A 27,829-nucleotide genomic window follows, 5' to 3' on the forward strand; every position below is an offset into this window, starting at 1 on the left:
ACCTTATCTTGAGTTCTATGCATTTTAGCAAATACCACCTCGGAGGCTCCGTCTGCCTTGCTGGTGCCCGTGCAGGAACACTGCCTCTTTCCTTGTGGGGTAGTCATTTGCAAAGCTCAGGTTGCAAAGCCACCCTACCTATCCCTTGCAGGTCTGCCTGCACTGCTTGGCTGCCTTCGACTGGCAGAGTGGGCTCCGTCTTTCCTCCTGTGCTGAAAAAGGCAGCCAGGTGGCAGCCAAGAGCCTGCACTCCACCCAGGCACTTGCAGCTGAGGAGGGGGAGCACTTTAACTGAGTCCCCGACCCACTATTGGCTCATGTGAGCCATTGGTGATTTGGGGTTTCTGCAAAATTGCTTGGCTGAGGCGAGGGTAGTGGTGTGCTCTTAACCGAAGCAGTTTAAGGGGGAAGGGAGGGAGGGAGGGAGGAATAACCTTTATAAGCCTCATCATGTAGCTTGTTTCTCCCACTGCTGGTACCAGAGACAGACCATGATAGTGATTTCACTCAGCGATATATCTTTAATGAAACTGCCACCCGTCCTGAGTCCCTCTGCCTCCAGTTCCAGGCTGCAGCTTGTTTTCTTTTTCCTCAGTGTGCTGCATGCTGGAGGCAGAGGGACTCAGGATAGGCAGGGTTTTCCCCACCGATTTACTACTGAGTGAAGCTGTCATCACGGTCTGCCCCTCATACCGGTCCTGGGGCGAAATATCAATAAATCGCCCAGGCCGAATCTTCAGTCACCCTTTCTTCTGGGTCTGCAGGGTGGGGAACATTTTATGGTTTGCCTCAGGTATCCAATTGTCTTGAGCAGGCCCGCTTGGAGCAGAAAGAGATTTATCCAGTTATATCTATTTGTTGTATGTGAGTCAGGAATGGAGAACCTTTGGCTGTCCAGAGGTTTCTACCACCCTTCTTCTTATTGAATGGGATCAGTTCAGGAGGCTTCATGGGAAGGGATTCATCAATGAAATAAGTTTTGTGGCTGCCCAGGTAACTGGACAGGGTGGATTAAAATCAATTTTTTTAAAAAAAATCAAAATAATCAGATTTTTAAATTTAAATCAGAATTTTTAAAATTTAAATTGGACTTTAAAATTTAAAATGTATTTTTTTTTATAAAAAAAAATGCTGTTGGTGGAAAAATCTTTCTAAAGATAGTTTTCTATTTAAGTTACATTATAGTCCAAAGGCTATCCTCATCAGGAAATAAGGATTTGTTTTAAGTTTTTCATGTGTGCTATAACTGCCTCCAAGGTATTTCTTAAAAAAATCATTTAACCACATCAGTTAACAAACATAGATACATATGCTATAATGTTATTGTTTTAGTTAAATAAATTGTATAGATTGTTATTAATGAAATGATTATTTTTCTCCTTTCAGTAAAGTACAGCAGAAAAGTTATCCAAATATAAATAGTTAATTTATTAAACCTCACAAAAATTTCATAATTATCTGTGAATGTATTTCTAATAGTATAACCAAATCAGTAATTTTTGATATAACTGTAAAAACTACTCTGAAAATTTATTATTCCAAAAACGAAACCTTCATCTCATTGTAAATATTAAGTCTTAATGACTAGTGATTTAAATCATGATTGAAATTGATTTGATTGAAATCAAATCCATCCTGTAACTGGACCAATGTGAGTCAATGCTGGAGCTAATAAAGGGAGCATGTACCACAGGCAATTAGGAAAGGGCAATATGTCAGTGTCAGTTTCTCTTGGTTTCTTATTTTAAGTTCATTTCTCCACATTTTCATATCAGTTTCCAACTCTCACCCCCATCAACATTTAGTGTGAATGTTATTTTTACTCTTAGGCCCTATGTGCAGGGTCATACTGATTTAAGCAGTTATGGTTTCCCCCGTGGGGGTGGGGTGTGTGTGGGATATTTGTTGACCATATTGGCTGTGAATCCTGGCGGACTAGCTCTCTGCCTTGCAGGTCATTTTTCACTTGGCCTGGGAGATAGGAACCACACAGACTGACTCCAACTACAAAAGTTGAGGCTGCTGAACCGACACTTGGGTTGGGGTATTGTTTGGCTTGTTTTGTTGCTGTTACTGATATCCATCTTTTCTATCTTTATTTTTAGCTCTTCTTATGAATTAGGTGACTGTTGCTTGATTTTGTTGTAGGTTCTTATATGCACACTTTACCCAAGTATGTGCATTTGTCTATTGATTATATGGCTGAACAACTGAATTGCAAAAATGGAAGAAGGGCAGATTCTGAAGGATGGCTTTGTTTTGCTCTGCCAATTGAGTAAATGCACCTTTAAATATGAACTGACTTTAATTTCTTCCTTGCTCCTACAGGCAATGCATAACCTAGAACACTACTTTATGAAAAGTCATGTTCTGTGGCTTGTGGCTAAGATATGGCCTTCGAAAGTGAGTCAGGTGGTTTACGTTTTGGTGATCAAAGAGGTTGAAAGTTCTTCTCACTTACACAGTTTACCAACTCCAGGGGAAGAGAAGCAGGACTGGTCACTGGAGTCGTCACACTCCTCAATGGTGGCATTTTTGCAATCTTTTCCTTCATTGAAACAAGACTCACATGTCAGAGATGCCACTGCAGACAGGGGGGAAATGGGTTTAGAAAACTTTAGTAACTGTGTAGGAGGAATAGGTCTGCGTCAAGGTACATGAACACAACACTTTCTGCTCCAAACGCCATCTTACGAGAGGCAGCAAAGGCTACCAACTTAGATAGCTTCAAAAGTGGACTGGATAAATTCATGTTTACCATCCTCTATTGATATATTTTTTCCTGCAACATTGGAGGCACTATTTGTCTGAATACTTGTTACTGGGAACTGAAGAAAGGGAGCTGTTGCACTCAGATCTTTCTTACGGGCTTCCCATAGGACCCATGGCAAGAACAAGAGGCTAGACTAGATGGACCATTGTTCATCTACATAATGCTTCCTATATATATTCCTTCAGTAGATCTTATACTCTGAATGGGGGTGGGCCTTGTATAGACCAGAGAATGATTGTCCAAGATGGCTCCTGCAGGCTGAGGGAGAGGACCAGTAGAGAAGGTGTGGGGAAACCTTTAACCCTCCTTAAGGTGTTGCACTACGACTCCCATCAGCACCAGCAAACATAACAGACTCTTGTAAGCACATCTGATACCCCTGGAACCTGACTCCACCCAGAGATTGGGGTGGTGTGTAACACCAGCAAACTAAAAGATTGCATGGGGTGGGGGCAGGGTAATTCCGCTCCGAAATAAAAGGTTAACAACTTTGGTTGGCCCTTTGGCCAGCCCCCACGGCTTTTCTCTTCATCAAATCTGGGCCTCTTTGAAAAAAGTTTGGACACCACTGCTTTAAATTTAAGCTAGGACTCTGGTTTATTGAAGAGTGAACTACTGCCTCTTTTGCTCCCCCAATGTACTTGGAGATGCCATACCTCTGTATGCATTTGGTAAAATAAATATTATTGAGAACAAAGTTTCAGGAGGAAGGGGTAGAATTTGAGTGGACGATGAGGGAAGCAGACAGGAAAAAAGTTCAAGAAACATACTCTTTGTTGTAGATGAAACCTAGGATTCTGGTTTATCCAAGAGTGGGCAACTGCCCCCATTGTTCCCCCAATGGACTTGGGGATACTGCACCATAGCTGTCAAGTGTCCTTATTTGAAGGGACAGTCCCTTATTCCAGTGCCATGTCCCGCTGCTGTCCCTTATTGATAGATGTCCCTTCAATGTCCCTTAAATGATGTCCCTTAAATTTCAGAGGAAGCAGCTCCTCTCCCTCCCTCCCTGCCAGCCAGGGAGGAGGGAGGTTCCAACTGTGTTGCTTGGCTGTGTTGCTCACCCAATAAGAAGTCTAAGAACGACTGGGGGGTGGAGCTTGCATGCCTTGTGTGTGGCTAGTTAATGCAAGCTGAGGGGTTTTTTTGAATGCTGGACGCCATTTTGTTGCACGTGGTGCTGCAAACTTTGCAGTGCAAAGCCAGGCTGGGGAGCCATCTTAAGTTGAGGCTGCATAGGCCTTGTGGTGCATGTGATTCAGATTCTATTCAGTTGAACCTCTGGTTACAAAGTTGGTTGGACAGTGTTCTCGAAGCTACCAGCATGAGTTTGACCAGACTGCAGGAGGACAGGAAGACTGGAGTGCCTGGAACAGGTGAGGCTGCAGGTCCCTTATTTTGGCTGCTGGTCCCTTATTTTCAAGGCTGCTGGTCCCTTATTTTCAAATCTGTAAGTTGACAGCTATGCTGCACCTCTCAGTATGTATTTGGTTAAATAAAAACAAATATTGGGAACAAACTATCCTGATTGAAGATCCCTTGTAGCTTGCCCATATGCTTTATTCCTCTCCCTTTCAAAGGAAGCACAAGTCCTTGTTCCTTTCTTCTCCTGCTTTAATGGCTGATGCCCCCCCCCTTAATTCCTTCCTGGAAACACGATGAACTGCCCAGCAGCTGTGGTTCTGCTCACCTGGATTCAGAAGGGTCAAGAGGAGGCAGGAGATCAGGAGTGTCTTCATCATTCTAGAGAGCTGAAGAGCCAAGAAGGAGTTCGAGAACAGCACTGGGCTGAGTAAGGAACTGAGGCTTAGTTGGAGGAATTTATAGAGGATTGCAAGGAACACTTTGCCAGCACCCAGGAACAATGGATTCAGGGCAGTGCAACAAATTGCCAGAATTCTAATTGTGCTATACCATAATATAAAGCACAGTGTTGAAAAGCAATTAAATCTCTTCCCCCTTCCAAGAACTCCAAGGACACGTCCCTCCTAATCTGTGCCAGCGTAAGTTTCACCATCCTGGATGTGGGGAAATGAGTCCCATCAGGTTACAGCACTGAAATTGGATTATGTTTCTGGAAGCCAAGGCGGTTTCCCTGACAGCATGAACTTTTTCGAAAGGGGGACAAATGTCTGTCAACAGTTTCCTTTTTGTTACAGTAATAAAATGCACAGTGACCCGGATCCCCTCACTCCCATTAAATGCAGTTGCATTTGGGGTAAATCAATCTCTTCCCCCTTCCCAGGGCTCCAAGGACATGTCCCCCCTTTAACCTGTGGCACCCTCAATTTCACCACCCAGGAAGTGAAGCCCCATCAGGTTACACCAGAATTCAAAGCTCAGCAGTGAAATTGGATTAGATTTCCAGAAGTCCAGGCAATTTTCCAGATTTCTCTGATAGTCAGAATCACGAATTTATTTATTTTTGGTAAGGGGAGACAAGTGTCTGTGTCTATCCAGTTTCCTTTGTTGTACAGTAATAAAATACACAGTGACTCACAATCTAGATTTCTTCTGTCCCATTAAATGCACTTATTTTGGGGCTAAAGAATTGGTCCACTTGCTCTTTAAAATAAGTTGGTTACATTTAAGAGCAGGTGGGGGGGGGGGATTGCAGGTCTGTGTCCAGAGGAGCTTGCATATTTAAGGGACTGTCTTTTACTGGGGCTGGATATACACAAGCTCAGCTCCACGTCATTTGCTTTTGCTTAACTTGTGATGAAAGTCAAAGACAGTGTGAATGATGTGGACTTTGGCGTTTGGGGAATGCGGGGGGAGGGTGTGGCAGCATCACAGATATCTGTGGAGAGGTTTCTCGGTGCAATGTTAGTATTATGTATATATTTGTGTAATTTATAATGTTGCTATATAATCTACTGTAAGCTTAGGCTCTTCACATTGTTTCTTCTAAGAAGAATGGGACTCCCAGATGTTGGTAATCACAATGGAGAGGGTGGGGAGAGTGACTTTGGGCTCATGTCCTCTTCCTTCACCATCTTCTTCATATTATAAGAGGGAATTATTATAAGATGATGTACTGATGTTATTTAACTCTAAAGAACTTAGCTTGAATGTATAAGAATGTACCAAATAAATGTTGGAAATGTAAGAATTGCAAGGGGTCATTCTGTCACATGTGGTAGACCTGTAGGGAGGCCAAGGTCTTTTGGGGAATGACTTTTCCAAGAGTCCAAAATCTTTCTGGCCGGGGATATTGGTCAGCAAAATTACAAACTCTATGTATATATGCAGCTGTATTTAGATATGCAGCGACAGTGGCAAGGGGTCTTTATGCTAAGAAGTGAGAATACCTTGAAAGGAAGAATGGATGGTGAAAGCCTTAGAATTGTGTTTTAATATTCTGCTGGAAGCCGCCCAGAGTGGCTGGGGAAACCCAGCCAAATGGGTGGGGTATAAATAATAAATGATTATTAAATAATAATAATAATAATAGTAATAATAATAATAATAATAATAATAATAATAATAATAATCAGAGATGGCAAAGGTAAAGGAGGAGAGGCTACTACAACTGAGGCCCTTCCCTACATAATCATTGGATCTGAGGGGCAAGCAGAGGGCAAGGCCTCCCTGGACGGCATGGGGGGGAGTGCAAGGAGTCTAGATTCCCCCTCCATATATATATACACACACACACACACACACACACACACACATACACACACACACACACACATATAGTGGTACCTCTGGTTACATACTTAATTAGTTCCGGAGGTCCGTTCTTAACCTGAAACTGTTCTTAACCTGAAGCATCACTTTAGCTAATGGAGCATTCTGCTGCTGCGCCGCTGCTGCTGCGCGGTTTCTGTTCTCATCCTGAAGCAAAGTTCTTAAACCGAGGTAATATTTCTGGGTTAGCAGTGTCTGTAACCTGAAGCGTATGTAACCTGAAGCATATGTAACCCGAGGTACCACTGTGTGTGTGTGTGTGTGTGTGTATATACACACACAGTGGTGTCTCGCAAGACGAAATTAATCCGTTCCTCGAGTCTCTTCGTCTAGCGGTTTTTTCGTCTTGCGAAGCAACCCTATTAGCGGCTTAGCGGATTAGCGATATTGGCCGTTTAGCGGCTATTAAAGGCTTAGTGGCTATTAAAGGATTAGCGGATTAGCGGCTAAAAGGCTATTAGTGGCTTAGAAAAAGAGGGGGGGAAGCGGAAAAAAATCGGAACACTTGCAAGACGTTTTTGTCTTGCAAAGCAAGCCCATAGGAAAAATCGTCTTGCGAAGCAGCTCAAAAACGGAAAACCCTTTCGTCTAGCGGGTTTTCCGTCTTGCGAGGCATTCGTCTTGCGGGGCACCACTATATATATGTTTTTGTCTAATGTTGCCACCTTCTAAAATTTATTTATTGGTGCATGCTTTTCTTTTTGTAAATGTACCAAAGCATGAAATAAAATAAAATTGGGATTATGAGGTTTTCTCTGGTCAGTGGAGGCTGTACGTGCTATGTCCTGTTCGTGATGTGGTTGTGGAACTTGCCATTCTCCTGACAGAAGATGCTGTATGTGGGCATGGGGGGACAAAAATGGTGGGAGTGTCAGTTGTGTGGAGTGAGAAATGTCCCTATTTTCATCTGAGGAATGCTGGAGGGTATGCAGTGGCTATTGAACATCAATATGAAGGTGTTGGGAACAGTCATTTGGAGTTCTGGAGTGAAGTGTCTTCCATATGTTGAAGATACCCAATTCTAGAAACTCCATAACACAAACTCTGGATTGGTGCCTGGATGCCATGGTGCATAACAGCCTACAAACTGAGATTGACCCATGAAAAACTGGAGGCTTATGACTAAGTGATTTCTGGGTCTTGGAGATAGGTCAATTGCTTGGCAGACTGGACACAGTGGTTCATGCACTGGTAACCTAAAGACTTGACATTGGCAGTATGCAGTGGGCTGTCTTTTATCAGGTCCAGAAGCTGCAGCTATTGCAGAACGCAGTAGCCAGAGTGCTCATAGCAGCAGGCTATTGGCCACATGTCACTCTGTTGCTGAGACAATGGCACTGGTTGCCAATTTGCTGTCAGGTCACATTGAAGGTGCTTATGTTTATTTCCACTGATTCCTGAGCAATGTGAGCCCAAAGTGCCTACACCCCTGAGGTTTAGTCAGCCTTCAATTCACAGGAAGCCATTAGTGCAACAGGACAGAGAAAAGCTTTTATTCCTTTCTCATAACACTAGAATTTGTGGGCAGCCAATGGCGGTGAATGCCGGAGGATTTGAGAAAGATGGAAGAAAGTACAGTGGTTACGAATGGGATCTTTTCCGGAGGCCTGGCCATATCCCAAAATCTTCGTTACCTGAGGCTCCCTTTATGCACAAGCGTGCGGCGCTGTGGAGTACTTCTGCTGAAGAAACATGGTTTCACAATTTCTTTCTAAATTCACCAAGCTGTTCATTTGGCTGAGTAAGGGAAGCCAAAGGAGAGAGAAAAACGGGAAACTATGGAGGCCTTGAGTGATCTATACCAGGAGTGGGGAACCGCTGACCTGGGGGCCAAATGCAGCCACTGCGTGCCCCTCCACAGGGCCTAGGAGACGGGGGGGGGAGGTAGTACTGTAGCAGCCTGCTTGTGGTTAACGCTTAGCTGGAATGAAATATTCAACGCAGCAATAGAGAAATTAAAATAATAATTTATTTGTCAGACAAATAAATGAGAGGCACAGTGGTATATGGTTACCAAGCTCTGGCCTGGTCTCCTGCCATTATGGCCAGCACTTATATTCCCTCAGCCCAGCCCCCTTGCTCCTCCTTTGGCTGCCTCTGTCCAATCAGCCTGGTTGAATTTCCTATTGGCTGATTGCTATAACCAATCCTAAAAGATACACCCATTTCCTATTGCCTTTTATGGGATACAAAAAGCTATATATTCTTCTATCTATAAATGACAAATAAGTAGTCATATATCTTACATTTGTCTCAACAAGGAACCTTAATTACCAGCTCACCTCTTCCCCTCCTTGCCCTATTGCCCTCCAAAACAGATGGTTAATAGTTTTAAATTTTTATCTTAAACAGATGTCAGAGATCTTGGGTTCACATTCTCATACATCATCAATGAAAGATCTCCTTTTTGAAGGTCTTTAAACAAAGGCCTGACAACCATATGTCAGGAGTGCTCGATGGCGTCTCCTGTCTGGCAGGGGGCTGGGCTCGTTTGCCCCTCTGGTCTCCTACAGCAATATGACTCTATGAAATAAGAATTTAACATTTCTTTCTTTCTAGATCCTTTGCATAATTACATTTAAGCCAGTATATTTCATACATTATCATAGATAGCTTTTTAGAAGAATAAACCTTCTCAAAGTAAAAGGAAGGAATAGTTTACAGCCTCAAAATAAAATAGGAAAAAAGCCTCTTCTTCTGTTTACACTCCCCTTCTCCAGCCAATTGCTTTCTTTTCCATTTGCTCTTGGCCTTTAACCTTAGAAAGATATGGCTCAAGTTTTTAATGGGAGGCACATGGTTTTATTTTACTATTTACCAACTCTTAATTATGTAGGGTCAGTGTAACCTTGCTCTTAGCCTGTAATTCCCTTTTTACGACTTTGAGAATTGTTTTCTGCTATAAATCAGGGGGCCCCCTTGTCCAGGAGGATAAACATCTTGCCAAAGTACTTAGGCAGCTGGTCTTCTGCCTGGCATAAAACATTTGAAAATCTTTAAGCTCATTTTAAAATACAGACCCTAATCAAACTATAAGCCTTGATAAAAATGCAGGCTATGATTAGATGCCTCATTCCCCCCTTTCAAGCTCAAGGACCTTCATCCCAAGTGTCCTTGATAGCTTGACCTTCATCATATTCCTGAGGTAAAGCTCTATATAGGGCCATGATATGAGGTAGAGTTTCATTCGAAATCATCTTGCTAATTGTACTTCTAAAACATGAAATGATACATGGCACCATACATAAAACCATTATTACTACCGTCAAGAAAAACAAGCAAGACAATAGTATCCCTTTGAGTCCCGCAACATTAGGTAACCAGTTGGTGAGCCATCCCATATCCCATCCTTCCCATGTTTGTACTGGGACATGTGCTATACTCTCCATCTTTGTGGCCAACACACGGATTGCCTCACCATTATCAGAAATGTTAAAGCAACAGGCATTCCCTGTCAAGTTCAAGACTCCACATAGGCCTCCCTGCCTGGCAAGTACATAATCCATTCCCATTTTCAGCTGCAAAATGGCGGCTCTACTTTCACCCAGCTGTTGTGCAATAAGTCTCAAACTCTGGGCCGTTGCATTGGTTACAAGTTCCACTACTGCTTGCAATCGAATTATTCTGTTTAGATTATAAATAGGATCCCGTGCCCCTTGTATGAGCTCACCAGGATTCCAGGAGGCAGGCTCATAATAGGCTATAATGCGCTCTGGTGGCCAATCATCAGTATCGCTCCAACTTTGGGTACTTCCTCCTGCTATACGAGAAATATCAGCGTTTCTTCGTGTACGCTTGGCCGAATTAGTGGGCATAATCCACATTGGTGGTAATACCCATCCCAGGAAACAAGTCCCACTCCATTTGGAAGGGAGCTTCTTGTATGCCCATTCTCCACATATCCACCACAACCATCGGGTCTGAGGTTTTTGGTACGTGGAGTGCAGAAGGCGAAATATCAAAAGGGGTAGAGAGTTCACAGTGCAGTATGTTAGATTGCCTTTTTCTGTCACAGTTATGTTCCATACCACTTTCCATGCATGAATAAAAGGAGGTGCACAGGGCAAGGTATTCCGAGTTCGATAGGTAGTACCGTTTACCCAGGTTTGACTATTCTTAATATAATCCCAAGTATAGTGGCAATGAGAAGAGCCTATCATGGTAGAATCAGCTGCATCTGATGATTTATGTACACAGAATTCCCCTTGCACAGGTATAACTCGTATTGGTTTAGTTGAGTTCCATCCGGGGAAATTCTGTACTTCTGTTTGGTGTGGCATTTCGCTTACCATACCAATGGCATTTAATGGTATCGGTAATAAGGGCATACCTCCCTCTGAATCATCTGGCCCAAGAGAGCAAACAAGGCAATTGGTCCTATTTGCAACATTGGCTACCATCTCAGCTAAGCCTACCCACATATTGTGGTCATGGTGGAATCCATATTTAGTAAATTTGGTCAGATTCAAGGACCCTTCCCCTTCCCAAGGGATCAGGATTAATAATAAAATCATGTTGATGTGTAGTATATGCATTCCTTCCACAAAAGATTACCTTATTGTGATAGCATAAAAATATTAGCCCCAATATAATTCCCCCAGTGACAGAAATGGGGAACCACCAAGACCAAAACATATATCCCAAGGATCCCCAATGAGTAATATCTCTGATAATTGTTCCACAAGGGGGGGCAGTCAATTAATTGTATTAGAGAATCTTCCCGTTCACAATCGCTGGTTTAGACGCTCCTCAAGCTTCAGGCGTGCGCAGGTCAGCCAGCTTCCAGGTTGTGGCTGCAGCAGGCCGGTCGTCTAATGTTGCCCGTGACCTAGCCCGTTCCCCGTAGGGCTAGATACAGGGGTTTTTGGAGAGAGTCAGTTTTAAAGGATTAGAGGGGTCACCTTTGCACATCCAACTGCCTTCGGACTTCTTCAAACGGGAGTGATGAATCCAGGGGGTCACCTCAGCTACCTTCACCGCTGTTGGAGTAGAGAGCAAGACGGTGTAAGGTCCACGCCACTTAGGTGCAAGTGGATCTCGTTTCCACTCTTTCACCCATACGCTATCGCCAGCCTGGAACTGATGAATCGGCTCGGCAATGCTGCACGGCGTGCGCTCGAGGGCCCACCTGTTAAGAGAAACAAAAACACGGGCGAGAGATTGCACTTGTTCCTGTGTCACATGGTCTCCTATTTGTTTGAGGTCAGCTGGAATATCCTGAACAAAGGAGGGCGGCCTCCCATACAGGAGCTCAAAAGGTGACAACTTAAGTCTTTTTGTGGGTGCACACCGAACACGAAACAGTGTTATGGGTAACACATCCACCCATCCCAATCCTGTTTCCTGGGTTAATTTTGCCAATTGGGTTTTCAGAGTCCGATTCATTCTTTCAGTTTTCCCTGAACTTTGAGGCCTATATGCTGCATGCAGTCTCCATTTCACTTGTAGGACTCGACATACTTCTTGTACTACTTGATCAATGAACGCTGGCCCATTATCACTTCCAATGCATCTAGGTAACCCAAACCTCGGGATCAATTCAGTGAGGAGTCTCTTAGTTACCTCTCGTGCCTTTTCAGTTCGGGTGGGAAAAGCTTCAACCCATCCGGTAAGAGTATCTACAAACACAAGGAGATACTTGAATCCCTTAGAAGGGACCAGCTCTGTGAAGTCCACAATTAGGCTTTCCATGGGGACATATCCCACATGTTGGATTCCAGGAGGTTGTACCGGTCCCTGCCTGGGATTGTTTTTAGCACAAAGAACACATTTCTGTGAAATGCAAGTTGCTAATTGTGATAGGTTAATAATATACAACTTCCGACTGAGACTCTCTCTGGTTGCAGTACCGCCAAGGTGAGTAGATTCATGATAATTTCTTACAATTGTGCCTGCTAGGTGATGAGGTACATAAATCCTATTGTCCGGCAGGATCATCCAACCGTCCTTCACAACCGCTCCTTCCTGTTCAGCCCACTTCCTCTCTTCTGGGGTATAGTGAGGTTTAACTTCTTCTGGAACTACCTCTGGTATGAGGGCTGCTATAAATCCTCCCACAGGCTTTTGGGCTGCCTCTCGGGCTGCTTTGTCAGCAGCATGATTTCCTCTGGTTATTGGATCCCTTCCTCGTCCATGACCTTTGCAGTGCATTACAGCAATCTGTTCTGGAGCCCATACTGCTTCCAACAGGATTTCTACTTCAGGTCCATATTTCAAGGCCTTCCCGTGGGCTCCGATTAGACCTCTTTCTTTCCATAGAGCACCATGTGCATGCAGGGTTAAGAAGGCATATTTAGAATCAGTATAGATGTTTGCCTTACATCCGGCTGCCAATTGCAGAGCTCTAGTTAAACCTATAAGTTCAGCTTTTTGTGCTGAGGTGCCAGCAGGCAAAGCTTCAGCTTCCACAACTTCCTCATTGGTGACCACAGCATATCCTGCTCGTCTGGCACCTTCATGCAGGTAACTGCTACCATCAGTATAATATACAACATCTGGATTTTTCAATGGTTCATCTTTCAGATCGGGTCTACTGGAATAAACTTCATCCATTATTTGGAGACAATCATGTGATTCTTCATCATCTACCTCTGGTAGGGGCAGCAAAGTTGCTGGATTGAGCATATTCACTACTCGTAGATGAATCCTGGGATTTTCACACAATAGGCCTTGGTATCTAGCCATCCTTGGGTTCGTTAGCCAATAACTACCCTTATATTCCATGAGTGTCAGAACAGCATGAGGTACATTCACATACATCGTCTGGCCGAAGGTAAATTTATCAGCTTCTTTGACAAGGGTTGCAGTGGCCGCTACTGCCCTTAGGCATGGAGGCCATCCTTTTGCTACTGAGTCCAATTGTTTTGACAAATAAGCTACTGGACGATTCCAACTTCCTAATCTCTGGGTCAGGACTGCTGCTGCAATCCCATTCTGTTCATGTACATACAGCTGAAAGGGTTTTTCCGAATTAGGCAGTCCAAGGGCTGGGGCCTCCATAAGTCGTTGTTTGATAACTAAAAAGGCTTGTTGCTGCTCAGGTCCCCATACGAATGGGTCCTTTTCTGCACCTCGAGTGCTTTCATGTAAGGGCTTGGCCAGACTGCTGAAATCAGGTATCCATAGTCTACAAAACCCTGCTGTTCCCAGGAATCCTCTGAGTTGTTTCCTTGTGGTAGGTTCCTTGATAAGGCAAATAGCTTCTTTCCTCTCTGGCCTCAATGCTCGTTGTTGGTGTGAGATGTCAAAGCCCAAATATTTGACCTTTTCTAAACATAACTGTGCCTTTTTCTGGGAAACTCGGTAGCCAGCTTCCCAGAGCAAGTGGAGCAGTTCCTCTGTCCCTTTCTTTACAGGTATCAAAATCCTTTGCTGCTAATATAAGGTCATCTACATATTGCAGAACCACCTTTTCTCCAGGTATTGAGGGGTAACTTGTTAGATCCTTCGCCAAGGCAGTGCCAAATAAAGTTGGGGAATTTTTGAATCCCTGGGGCAATCTCGTCCAGGTTAGCTGGCCTTTTGTTCCTGTTAAAGGGTCTTCCCACTGGAAGGCAAATATAGGTTGGCTCTGTGGTGCCAGCCGGCAACAGAAGAATGCATCTTTCAAGTCCAATACAGTAAAAAATGTTGCTTCTGGTGGGATCAAACTCAGCAGGGTATATGGGTTTGGTACATTTGGGTGCAAGGTCTCGATAGCCTGGTTTACGAGCCTCAAGTCCTGTACTGGCCTGTATTCATCTGTCCCAGGTTTCCGAACAGGCAATAGAGGTGTGTTCCATTCTGATTGGCAGGGCTTAAGCAGACCATATTTTAATAGGCGGTCCAAATGTTTCTGGATGCCCTCTGCTGCTCGCCGGGGTAAAGGATATTGCTTTACAGATACAGGGGTAGCCATAGGTTTTAAGGTTACTACAATTGGAGCTATATTCTTAGCCATTCCTGGTGGGCTATTTTCGGCCCATACTCCTGGTGGCACCTGTAGGGTTCGGAGGAGCTTGTTTAACTCTGTATCCAATGTGGGTTGGACTTGCAGGGCTGACATTAGGCGCCATGATTGTTCCTTAGGTACTGAGAGGGAAATTATTCCTGCTGCATTTGATGGCAGTTTCATTTCTGGACCTCGAGGAGTGAAGGTGATTTGGGCCTGCAATTTGGACAGCATATCTCTACCTAAGAGAGGTATTGGACACTCAGGTATATACAAAAACTGATGGGTTAAACGATGTCCCCCAATCTGGCATTCCAAAGGTTGGAGGAAAGACCTCTTAGCTGACTGACCAGTGGCACTTTTAATGACTACACTTTTGGATGCCTTTTTCTGCAATAGTTCTGGGAGTACTGAGTATTCAGCCCCAGTATCAATCATAAAGTCTATTAAATGGCTCCCTAATTGAATCGTGACCGTGGGCTCCTGAAAGCCTAACTTTATGGAGTCCGGTCGTTCCTAGTCTTGGGTAAAATCCTCCTCTGCCAGTCCAATGAAATTGTCCCTACTCCGTCCTTGTCCAGGTCTCTGATATCTTCCATCTCGGATCATTCCCCGTCCCCGTCCCTGGATTCTTGGGCCGGAGCCTGGGCCTGGGCCTGGGCCTGGGCCTGGGCGTACTTCTTCCAACCTCAGGGGTTCAGGACACTCCCGCTTCCAATGACCCTCCTTCTTGCAATTCGCACATTGATTCCTTCCCAGTGGTGGATTCCTTCCCCGCCCTCTCCCTCCATTTAAGGGGCGGTAGTCTTGCTTCACTGCTGTGGCTAACATCACCATCTTTTCCTTCTGCCACTTCTTCTTCTCTTGCTTCTCAGCCTCATCCCTATTCCGATAAACTCGGCGTGCAATGGCCATAATTTGGCTCATCAGCATCCCTTCCCATCCTTCTGATTTCTGAATTTTCTTACGAATGTCAGAAGCGCACTGGGCCACAAATGTAGCAGTAATCATTCTGCTGTCTTCAGGGGCTTCAGGGTCAAAAGGAGTCCATATACGATAGGCTTCCTGCAGCCTCTCTAAAAAGTCTCCTGGACTCTCATTTGGTTTCTGTTCTACTTCTGAGACTTTAGACATATTAGTGGGCTTCTGGCATGCCCTGCGGATACCTTGCACAAGCGTTTGGCGGTAGGTGGTAAGCCTGGCCAGGTGAATTACATTGTTTGGATCCCAATTAGGATCTTCCAAGGGAAAGTTGTCCCGGAGATGACGGTCAACATTTAAAATATTTCCCACTCTGGCCTGCTCACGCAAATATATCTGTGCCTTTTCAATTATGTCTCTCCTTTCCTCAGTGGTGAACAGAGTATTCAGGAGCTGGCGGCAATCTGTCCAAGTAGGACTATGAGTATTTATTATTGAAGTCACCAAGTCCATCATAGCCTGAGGTTTTTCTGCAAAAGATGGGGTGTGTGTTTTCCAATTCATCAGATCCGTAGTTGTGAATGGAATGTACTGGAGGGTCGAAGTTCGAGGTGGCCGTGGTCCGAGTTGCCCGTTAACCAGCACAGGCTCCTCAAGTGCATCAAATACTCTTCTGAGAGGGGCTACTACGTGATCTTTCTCTTCGCTTTGCTCTAGGGGCCTCAAATCATAGGGGATGGTATTTGTCCCAAGGCGTTCTTTTAGCAGCCTTATACGCCTGGCTGTATTGCTTGCTGACCGATTAAGGTCTCCCTGTAACTTCTGTAATAATTCTCTAGGACTTGGATGTACAGGGGTTTGGGGTAGGCAATCAGTTGTTCCACTAAAAGAGACTGTAGATGGAGTTCTACTGGGACTCACAGGTGGAATAACCACTTCTGCTTGGGCTTTATTATAGGCCTCCAATGCCTCCTGAAGATATTTATCATAATCTATCAAGGAATCAAGTTCTGTGACTCCAGCCCCATTATTCATTCCACTTTCTTGCCTTGGGGTTACAACTGGTGGAGTGTTTGGATTAGGCTCCCTTCGATGTGGAGCATAGGGTGGAGGTGGAAGCACCTCTTCCTCTGGTCCCTCAAAAATGGGTTTGAGTTTATTTGGCAATATTCCTTTCCTAGCTTCGGCTTTTACAGCCAATAATTTGCATCGTTTGACTTTGCATTCCCTTATCCATGGAGGATTTTTATTTAATGTGCTCAGCCAAGAATCTATATATGAAAATTGTTCTGGGCACCCTCCAGTTTCTTTGGCGATATTAGACCAAAGTTTGCTTACTAAATTTATATCAAAGGTTCCCTGAGATGGCCATTCAGTATTTTGTTTCGGCCACTCTAATTCACATAACGTTCTCAAGCGCTCTGGTGTCATTTTGACTCCATATGCCCCTGAGAAGGCTTTCTTAAAATTATTTAACATACATTCAAGAGGTGTATTTTCCCCCTTTGAACCCCCAACTCCCATTGTATGGCCCTGTGAAGTATCCACTCAGTCACTCACACACACGCTTCGTGAGGTTCCTTGCCCAGGTGAAGTCGCCTTACCGGGAACCGAAGTACTACCCACTCCACACTCAGGTCAGCTACAAATTGTACTTTCTCACACATACAATGCGCTGGATACTTCACCATACTCTACCTCCCAACCTTTCCCTTTCCCTACACCAGATCACCATCTGATGTACCCAACCACCTAGCGTACTCAGTTCCCCTTTACTGAGACGCAGAAGTTTGATCAAGACTTCTCTTCCTCCCAATTAATTGGAGGGCCAAAAACCCCTTAGTGCACTTACCCTTAGTTGGTTGCCTGTTTATTTCTCTGGTTCCCCCCGGTCCGTCGCCGTCGGTGGGCAGGGTATCAGACAGACGAGACTTCTGCGTTCCCCTGGAAAAAAACTTTCCAGTGCGCGCTGGGTAAGCAGTGAGTGGTCCTCTCTCTTGTACCCTGCCCAGTAAGGCGAAGGGGCTGCGTTCCAGCAGACCACTTATCCGAGTCACAGGCACCATAAAATGTAGCACCCTGCTTGTGGTTAACGCTTTGCTGGAATGAAATATTCAACGCAGCAATAGAGAAATTAAAATAATAATTTATTTGTCAGACAAATAAATGAGAGGCACAGTGGTATATGGTTACCAAGCTCTGGCCTGGTCTCCTGCCATTATGGCCAGCACTTATATTCCCTCAGCCCAGCCCCCTTGCTCCTCCTTTGGCTGCCTCTGTCCAATCAGCCTGGTTGAATTTCCTATTGGCTGATTGCTATAACCAATCCTAAAAGATACACCCATTTCCTATTGCCTTTTATGGGATACAAAAAGCTATATATTCTTCTATCTATAAATGACAAATAAGTAGTCATATATCTTACATTTGTCTCAACAAGGAACCTTAATTACCAGCTCACCTCTTCCCCTCCTTGCCCTATTGCCCTCCAAAACAGATGGTTAATAGTTTTAAATTTTTATCTTAAACAGATGTCAGAGATCTTGGGTTCACATTCTCATACATCATCAATGAAAGATCTCCTTTTTGAAGGTCTTTAAACAAAGGCCTGACAACCATATGTCAGGAGTGCTCGATGGCGTCTCCTGTCTGGCAGGGGGCTGGGCTCGTTTGCCCCTCTGGTCTCCTACAGCAATATGACTCTATGAAATAAGAATTTAACATTTCTTTCTTTCTAGATCCTTTGCATAATTACATTTAAGCCAGTATATTTCATACATTATCATAGATAGCTTTTTAGAAGAATAAACCTTCTCAAAGTAAAAGGAAGGAATAGTTTACAGCCTCAAAATAAAATAGGAAAAAAGCCTCTTCTTCTGTTTACACTCCCCTTCTCCAGCCAGTTGCTTTCTTTTCCATTTGCTCTTGGCCTTTAACCTTAGAAAGATATGGCTCAAGTTTTTAATGGGAGGCACATGGTTTTATTTTACTATTTACCAACTCTTAATTATGTAGGGTCAGTGTAACCTTGCTCTTAGCCTGTAATTCCCTTTTTACGACTTTGAGAATTGTTTTCTGCTATAAATCAGGGGGCCCCCTTGTCCAGGAGGATAAACATCTTGCCAAAGTACTTAGGCAGCTGGTCTTCTGCCTGGCATAAAACATTTGAAAATCTTTAAGCTCATTTTAAAATACAGACCCTAATCAAACTATAAGCCTTGATAAAAATGCAGGCTATGATTAGATGCCTCAGTACATCCCTGTTTGGGATCACAAGGGGGACATCAGAAAATGTTTGCATATATTGTGTGAAGACTAGCATTTATATTTTGACTACATAAAATGCCACGGGGCCTCTTCCTCCCTCTGCTTCCTCTTCTGTCAACATGCCCCTGCTTACTTGTCCGCATGGAAACAGAGAGTTGGCGCTGAAGTCCTGGTGAAAGGTAGTGTGACTAGGCATGGTGAGAGGTGAATGAGAAGGCGGACTTTCCTTGCCTCTCCTGTGGACTATGTGCTCTGCTCTGTGAGGGGACTGCCACCCGCCTCTGAAGTGTGGGATATTTACCACGCAGCGAAATCAACACTGCATGTTTGCTAGATAGGCAAATGACAAGACCTGAAGCCCTCTGAGTATTTTCCTGTGTGGTTCCTAGAAGGAACTCTGAGAGACACTCCCACTGTGCCCCGTTTGTTGAGGGTGTGGGCACTTCCTCTTCCCTTTTGCTCTCTCATCATCATTCTTCCAGCAATGTAGAACCATCTGTTTGTGTGGGCTCCAAAGCTCAGACTCCATCATAAGCTTGACCAAAGTATGTCTTTGTAACTGGATCACCATTTTAAGCCCCTCTGGACAAAGCTGCTGTATCTGTTACTCTTCAACAAGTATTCTGAATGAGTATATGTTATCTTTACCTTTTGCAAGCAAGAATCTGTGTGATTAGGCCCGTAGAGCAGGAGGGGCTGCAGGGGAGGCAGAATCAGTAAATACAGAGAGGACCCGCGAGGTCGAAAGGACACCGGAACCACAGCCATGACTGAGCGAGCCGGTTGCGCCAGACCAAACGGCCCCATCACAGCCAGCATCCTCGGAACACGAGCCAGAACCCAAACCCCTGACCAGGGAACACCCTAGGCCGCAACGCATACATAGGTGGCTAGCATACGTTGAGGACTATGAATGCAACCTCCCGGGCAGGACTGGAACTTAGAGGGGAGGGGTGTTATGTACTGAGTTGAATAGGATCCAAAATAAAGCAGTCTGATTGGTCCTAGAACAATAGGATTCAGAATGCAGCAGTCTGATTGGTCCACAGGAGCCACCCAATCCAGCTCCAGGTGGTAGTGAATCCACAACCTGATAGGCCTACAGGTGAATCCCGGAATTAGCCAATCATGTGGGGCCCATTGTGTAAATAATGTATATAAAGCAGACAGTTGGGGGGAACTTCCAGTCCTCGCTACTATGAGCTGAATAAAGAGCATGAAATCCACACTCGACTCTGAGTATATTTCACCCACTGTGCCCCATTTTGTTGAGGGTTTTGGCACTTTGCTCTCTCATCATCATTCTTTGCTCCTCTTCGCTCTCTCATCATCATTCTTCCAGCAATGTAGAACCATGTGCTTGTCTGAGCTCCAAAGCTCAGACTCCATCATAAGCTTGACCAGGTCCAGAAGCTGCAGCTATTGCAGAACACAACAGCCAGAGTGCTCATAGCAGCAGGCTACTGGCCATGTGTCACTCTTTTGCTGAGACAGTGGCACTGGTTGCCAATTTGCTGCCAGGTAACATTCAAGGTGCCATTTTAAGCCCCTCTGGACAAAGTTGCTGTATCTGTTACTCTTCAACAAGTATTCTGAGTGAGTATATGTTATCTTTACCTTTTTCAAGCAAGAATCTGTGTGATTATTGTTTTAAGGGGGGGGGGAGGAAAGACTTTTTAAGCAGCAAGGGGATACACTCTGCTGAACTTACAAACATGAGGAAGGGAGGATAATATCTAATAAATACAACTTTTCCGAGCATCAGTACACATCTCTACTTGAAGGGCAGCAGGTGATGGCATGATGTGATGTCATACCATCATGTTGTGCTTGTGTGTGGTGGGCACCCACATACTGGGGCTCAGGTTGGTGCCTCTGGTCACAGGTTTCTCCTCCTCCTCCTGCAACAGGCTACTCCCCTTCTCCCCCCCCCAAAAAAAAAAATCCCAGGAGGGGCATGAAAAGGGCGGAGGAGAGAGTAGCTGCACACAGTCTCAGTTATGGAAAAAGCCCTGGAGAGGAGACTTAGGCAGATGCGAGGTGTTTGGGGATCTTTCGTCTTGGCAACTGATTTCATGGAGTAAGACCCACAGGAAATGAGCTGTTGTGCTCATGAGGCCTGACACTCTGTGAAAATTGTGTTTTTACTAAGAAAGAGTTAACTCAAACTTTTGTGGAACCAGAAGAACCCCCCGAGTCCCCCTAAAAAACGGAGGCAAAGCTTGCTGGCTCTCTTTAACTGTGAGGCCGAATTGTCTGCCTCAACATTCAGTCTGAGCTGTTACATGACTGAAATGTGTCCCAGTATAGGACTGTGACTGATTAATCTCCCCCAAGAATTTCAAAACGACACTTTAAGAAGTATCTGAATTTGTACAAGAGGGACAGGCCACAACAAACTTTAGAGTAAATACCTTAGAATATTTACATGGTTTTGCAGAAGAAAATATGCTGTACTCGTTGACTGAGTCTTAAAGAATTCCTGAAGTTTTGGTTTGGTGGGGGTTGCGCAGCACATCTGCTGTGGCACTCCCCATTTTACCTCTAGTGGCGAAATGGGATAGACCACTCTTGACAGCAAGGCAGCCCAAAGTCTGCCATTCTTCTCAGGTAGGGACTTTATCTTCCTTCCATTTCTTTTTTCTCCCCATTTTACCTTAAGTGGAGAAATGGGATGCACCACCCAAAGTCGACTAATTATTGATTCAAATTGGACCTGAAAGTCACCCCTGCCCGCTGCCAAAGCTATCTGCCATCTTCAAGCACTATTATTTTCCCCAACAAATGTTCCTTTTGGTAAAATGATACAACACACAGGATTTGCCATATATATTTATTTTGGGCATGATTCAATGACCTCATTTGTGCATGAAAGTCAAATACAGCCTGTCTTTGAGGAGGAGCTTCTAGACTTCTAGAAAGAAAGCCTGGGAGTCCTCAGGCTGAGACCACCCCTTCTTCAACCCCTAGGCGAAATGGTGGTGTCTTCTGTGGCATCCTCGACCATTGCTTCAGTGCACTCTAACTGAGTGATCTCAATTCCTAATGATTCAAAATCAGTCCCCATCAACCCCTGAGAGTAGTCACACAAACTAGCTGTTCCACAGCCTCGGATAGCGCCCGGGATCCTGCTTTCCCCTGTTGGGAAAAACACACACATATATTTTTGAAATCCAAAACCCTCTCCCTCAAACAGAAGTGTGGGCAACTTTTCTCAGACCAAGAGGCTTTTTCCAGTCTGGGTGACCTTCTGGGAGGTCCACATGCCAATGGAAACATATGTAAAATTCACCTTTACATGGCAGGCTATTTTCTAGATACATTCAAACCCCCCTCTCTGTACTCCCTCCAGGTAACCAAGATTCCGGGGGCAACAATCAAACCAGGCCAAAGCATACAGGTAGGGTATGAAGTGGGGCTTGTGAGGGGTGTGGCCTAGGGAGAGGAGGTGTGGCTAAGGTGGATCCCAAAGGCCAGAGAGAGAGAGTCCTAGAGGAATGCCTGTGGCCCCTCGGCTTGTGGGTCTCCATCCTACACCTCCCCCCCCAATTTAAAGTGCAAATTTAAATATGTATTTTTATTTAACAAAATCTATGCTTTAAATGTGTAGTACAGATGGGGCACTAGCTGCACTCCATCATGCAAGACTCACTGAAGTTCATGCGAGCCCCAATGTGGAAGCATTGGTCCTCCTCATTACTGCAGCTGACGTTCTTCCTGCCCATTGGACACTTGTCTGAAAAGATGGAGATGCAACTCGGGCACTGCAGCCCATTGGGCTCCCTTGTCTCAGTCTCAGGCACTGGAAAACAATCACCACACCAACATTGCAATTAGTCAATGTATTTCTTTTGCAGATGCAAACCACAACTTGCTGTATGTGAGGGGTGGGAATTGTACTCCTCCTTCAAAGAGCGATGCCTACCACCTTCCAACACTTCTCCAAGCGGAGTGCTTCAGCCATGCTCCATTCATCCAGGGCTACATTAAGGCATGGTGCAAGAGATTTCTGACTGGGGCCACATTCACAGCATACATTTCAAGCAAAGAGATACCACTTTAAGCAATTGGGCTTAGCACTGAGCACCACTGGGGGGCATTCGGAGAGATAAAATGATAGCCACGAATGGACACAAAGGATGATAAAATTCTACAAAATGGCCCTCTTCCTGAGAGCGGGAAAGAGAAAGAAAGCTCTTAGTGGTTTTATCCTTAAAAACATCACTTCTGGGAAAACATGTGCTTAGTTTTGGTAAAATAATGATTTCACCAAAGAAAAAATGGTAGCTAATAAGAACTATTGTGTGGGGTTTGTTTGTTAATCCATAGCTCTGTGAAGGGAATAGGGGTTTCCCAATTAACTCTCAGCACCCTTAAGAAACTAACACTCCCAGAATTCCTTGTACTAGTGTTGTTGTAGTGTTTAAAATAAAAGCTTACACTAGGGTGTTGGGAATGCTAAGGTGAACCACAATATGGTGCCGCCTCCCACCAAGAAGGGAGGGGTGAGTGAAGATCTACATCAGAAACAAGGGAATGTGAACATCTAAATCAGGAACAAGGGTGGGAGGAGACCAGAGGTCAAATCTGTACTTGAGCCACAACACTTGCTGGGTGACCTGGGGCCAGATACTGCCCCTTAGCCTGACTTATTTCACATGGGTGTTTGAGGCTAAAATGGAGAGCATGAGGGCTCTTTGAAGGAAAGAGTAGGGTTGTAAATATCAGAAGCTGCTGCAGGAGAGGGACTGTGAGTAACATCACGCAAGGAATGTTTCTAGGACTAAGGTAGAACTGTGAAGCTTTCTTGTAATATTTGCTCATGAATGCTGCATGCTGTTCAAGTAATCTTGTTATTGATACATGGTTTTTGGTTTTGTTCTATCTGCAGTTTGTCTTTTACTATTCTATGTTGTTAAATAATGCAAATATCCTCTTAGAAAGCACTGTTCTGTTGGCGAAGACAGGAGCCCATGTTGCGGATGTTTGTAGAAGGCCTGGCCAATCCAGAGGTATCATACTGCCTTCTCACTCGCTGGATCATCACCTTGTCGTGGTGAGTGGGTTTGCACGCTATCAAAAATGATCTTGTGAAGCTCCTGTCAGAAGTCTCTAACAGTAATAATGAGTGACTCTCAACCCCCCAAGTAAAGCTCACCAAAAACCAACAGGCTGCTATTATAAGTGCTTATGCACCAACACCGGATGCCAATGAAGGCATTAAAGAAAAATTTTACTCTCAGCTGGATACAGTCCTATCAGAAACGCCTAAGGAAAATAAACTCATCCTCCTGGGTGATTTTAACTTTTGACAATATGTGCAGCGCACAACCTTGTTATTATCAACACACTCTTTTGACAGAAAAATAAATTTAAAACTTCATGGTGGCATCCTTGATCAAACCACTGGCACCTCTTAGACTATGTCATTGTCTGTGCTAAAGATCGCAATGATGTGCTCCTTACCAGAGACATGACGAGTGCCAACAACTGCTGGACAGATCACTGACTAATACGCTCCACGATGGCTATCAAATTTTACCTCAACGCTGGCTTCAAGGAAGGAAACCAAGGCGCAAAATGAACACTCAAGCCCTTCAAGATCCCTTTAAGTGGGATTGCTTCCAAACGACTCTTAAGGACCATCTGCTTTCAGAATTCCCTGATAAGATCGAGGTACACTGGATCAAGCTAAAAACATTCATTATTGTAGCCTGTGAACAAACTATTGGATACCAAGCAAAGAGCAGGACTGGTGTGCTGTTACTCCTATCTTCCTCTGCACCTGAGGGTCTCAGTTTGCAATTCATGGTAGCTCACTAAGCCAGGCTCCAGCTCAGCACAGCTTCCAGCTTTGGGGTTCTTGGTTTAAATCCCAACTCTAGCTTCTGTCTCTAGTTTGAAAAGGATGGTCATACAGGCCTGCGTCAGCAGCTGGTGTATGCCAGGTGCCTAGCCGGGGCTTACAGACTGAACCTTCGTATTAACAGTTTTCAGTGAGGGCCACATTTCCTTCTAGGCAAGCTTCTCAGGGCCACATGCCAGGCAGGGCCTGTTGGGAAAGTGAGTGGAGCAACAAATGTAATTTTTTAAACTTTTTATTCTTTGCACCACCTGGTACTCCCCTTTGTGTAGATAGTGTTCCTCTATAGCTTAGTAATTAGGTGGCACTGGAGCCCATTGCATTGACTATATCTTTCTTAGCATATGCTTTAACCTGAAGATATTAATTCCCTGAATGCAAACCTAAAAGAAATCAGTTCCTTCCTATACAAGATGGACAGAGGCCTGTCCAACTAAAAAAATCTCTACAAATGCAAATGCATCAAAGAAAATGGGTCACTCTAGGTTTGGGGGCTAGAACTCTGGGAAACCAATGAGCCAGTGAAGTGTAGTGGTTAGAGGGTTGGACTAGAATCTAGGAAACCAGGGTTCAAATTCCACTGTAGCAATGACACTTGCTGAGTGGCCTGGGGCCAGGAACCATCTCTCAGTTTAACCTATTTCACTGGATATTTTGAGGCTAAAAAGGTGAGCGGGAGCTCAAGCGTTTTGGAGGAAAGCATAGGATGTAAATACCAGAAGCTGCTGCAGGAGAGGAACTGTGAGTAACATTATGGGAGGGGTGTTTCTAGCACTAAGGTAAAACTGTGATGCTCCCTTGTAATTTTTGCTAATAGATGCTGTATGTTGTTCAGGTAATCTTCTTATTGGGATTTTGGGTTTTGTTCTATTAGTTCCCACCACCCCCATACTATGGCTCCAATGCTTCCCTTCTGGTTCCCTCTGTCAGTGGCTCCTCCCTGTCCCACCAGTCTGAATCAGGTTTGAAATGTTCTTTTCTGGTGTCACCCTCAGGCACCTCCTGGAGTGACTGGCTGCCACCACTCCTCCTTGTCTAGTCAGTCCCTGACATCAGGATGCTGCCAAAAACTTGTTTGTCTTTCTTTGACCTCTCTCATTACTTGAGTTTTGTGAGACCAGCTTTCCTGATGATGATACTTACTTTCAGGAGGTCCGCTGTTGCACATATCTGTCTTGCAGCAGGAGATCTTGATCTGGCTGTACAGTAATGAGGCTACGGAGAAACTGGCATAGTCTGCATCACACAACTCTGTATCGATGCAGGACTTGAGAACCACTCTTGACCCGAAAAGTGCTATAAAAGAAAGAATTGCAATAGGAAATAACTAGACCTGGAGATAGGGCTGGCCCACACATGAGGCAAGGATTGATGATCACCTTATGTGGCAGGATCCAGAGGGGCAGGGGATCTGACCACCAAGAAAAGCATCGCCTGCTGCTGCTGCCTTTGAAGCTGTGGTGTGATCCTTGGAGGCAAGATCTGCCACCTCCTCGTCAGTTCCTCTCCCCCATTTGAGCCACCCCATGTCTCTGTTGTTCGTGACAGGGACCTTGGAGCTCCTTCCTTTTTCTTTTTTAATATAATGTTTATTAAAATGTCTTTTTCCCTTTATAACAGCCAAATAAAATTTCTTCATCACATATATGTTTGCTCAAATTGAGCATTGACTTCCTCCCATCCCCCTCCCTGACTTCCATATGCAATCACTTTTATTTCGCATTTCTATATCTCCATACTTAAAAGACTTACTTCTAATATTTATAAACAGGTATCAAATCATAACCTAACAAAATATTTTAAATCAATCCTGCAAATGTTTTAAAATGTTTGCAATGTCTATTCATATATTGTACAAATTTACTCCAGTCCTTTTCAAACAGTTTGTCTCGCTGGTTTCAGATTTCCCCCATCGCAAGTTTATAAGGTAAAGGGAACCTGACCATTAGGTCCAGTTGTGACCGACTCTGGGGTTGCGACGCTCATCTCGCTTTATTGGCCGCGGGTGCCGGCGTACAGCTTCCGGGTCATGTGCCAGCATGACTAAGCCACTTCTGGCGAACTAGAGTAGCACACGGAAACGCCATTTACCTTAATGCCAGAGCGGTACCTATTTATCTACTTGCACTTTGACATGCTTTCGAACTGCCAGGTTGGCTGGAGAAGGGACCGAGCAACGGGAGCTCACCCCGTCGCGGGGATTCGAACCACTGACATTCTGATCAGCAAGTCCTAGGCTCTGTGGTTTAACCCACAGCACCACCTGCATCAAATACCACCTCGGAGCTCCTTTCTGAGGCTCCCTCCGCCTCGCTGGTGCCCGTGCAGGCACACTGCCTCTTTCCTTGTGGGGTGGTCATTCGCAAAGCGCAGGCTGCAAAGCCACCCTACCTGTGCCTTGCAGGGCTGCATGCACTGCCTGGCTGCCTTTGACTGGCAGAGTGGCTTCCGTCTTTCCTTCTGTGCTGAAAAAGCAGGCAGGTGGCAGCCAAGGCTGTCTCTGGCCGGAGCCTGCACTCCACCCAGGCTCTTGTAGCTGGGGAGGAGGAGCACTTTAACTGAGCCCCTGCCCCCTACTGGCTCATTTGGGGTTTCCGCAAAATTGCTTGGCTGAGGCAAGGGCAGCGGTGTGCTCTTAACCCAAGCAGTTTAAGGAGGGAGGGGAGGAATAATCTTTATAAGCCTTGTCATACAGCTTGTTTCTCCCACTGCTGGTAGGAAGGACAGAACACGATGGTGATTTCACTTAGCGATATATCTTTCATGAAACTGCCACCCCTCCTGAGTCCCTCTGCCTCCAGCTCCAGGCTGCAGCTTGTTTAGTTTTTCCTCAGTGTGCTGGGTGCTGGAGGCAGAGGGAATCAGGATCGGCATGGTTTCCCCCACCGATTTACTGCTGAGTGAAGCTGTCATCACGGTCTGCCCCTCATACCGGTCCTGGGATGATATATCAATTAATCGCCCAGGCCTAATCTTCAGTCACCCTTTCTTCCGGGTCTGCAGGGTGGGGAACATTTTATGGTTTACCTCAGGTATCCAATTGTGTTGAGCTGGCCCTGCTTGGAGCAGAAAGAGATTTCTCCAGTTTTATCTATTTGTTGAATGTGAGTCAGGAATGGAGAACCTTTGGCTGTTTGGAGAACCTATTTAAGTTACATTATAGTCCAAAGACTATCCTCATCAGGAAATAAGGATTTGTTTTAAGTTTTTCTTGTGTGCTATAGCTCCCTCCAGGGACGTGGGTGGCACTGTGGGTAAAACCTCAGTGCCTAGGACTTGCTGATTGTATGGTTGGTGGTTCAAATCCCCGCGGCAGGGTGAGCTCCCGTCGTTCGGTCCCAGCTCCTGCCCACCTAGCAGTTCGAAAGCACTCTTAAGTGCA

The 27,829-nt window shown here is 44.9% G+C and overlaps 2 protein-coding genes across 3 annotated transcripts in view; both read right to left on the reverse strand.

The window, feature by feature from the left end:
- Positions 1–27,829, reverse strand: part of LOC308483125 (phospholipase A2 inhibitor NAI-like) — a gene marked incomplete at its 3' end in the record, with an annotated part of 99,619 nt that overhangs the window by 23,812 nt on the left and 47,978 nt on the right. The window lies entirely within an intron of this gene.
- The window catches only part of LOC308484393 (phospholipase A2 inhibitor NAI-like), a 43,683-nt gene continuing 37,257 nt past the window's right edge, over positions 21,404–27,829 (reverse strand). For both annotated transcript variants that reach the window (XM_081019317.1, XM_081019318.1), the window contains 3 exons: positions 25,591–25,743; positions 22,237–22,386; positions 21,404–21,722 (listed from right to left, as the gene is read on the reverse strand). In XM_081019317.1, coding sequence (XP_080875443.1) covers positions 21,544–21,722; positions 22,237–22,386; positions 25,591–25,743 — 482 coding nt within the window. In that variant the 3' untranslated portion in view covers positions 21,404–21,543. The remainder of the gene's footprint in view (positions 21,723–22,236; positions 22,387–25,590; positions 25,744–27,829) is intronic.

The sequence above is a fragment of the Podarcis pityusensis genome, assembly GCF_964106645.2.
Source record: "Podarcis pityusensis genome assembly, chromosome: 8".
NCBI lineage: Eukaryota > Metazoa > Chordata > Lepidosauria > Squamata > Lacertidae > Podarcis > Podarcis pityusensis.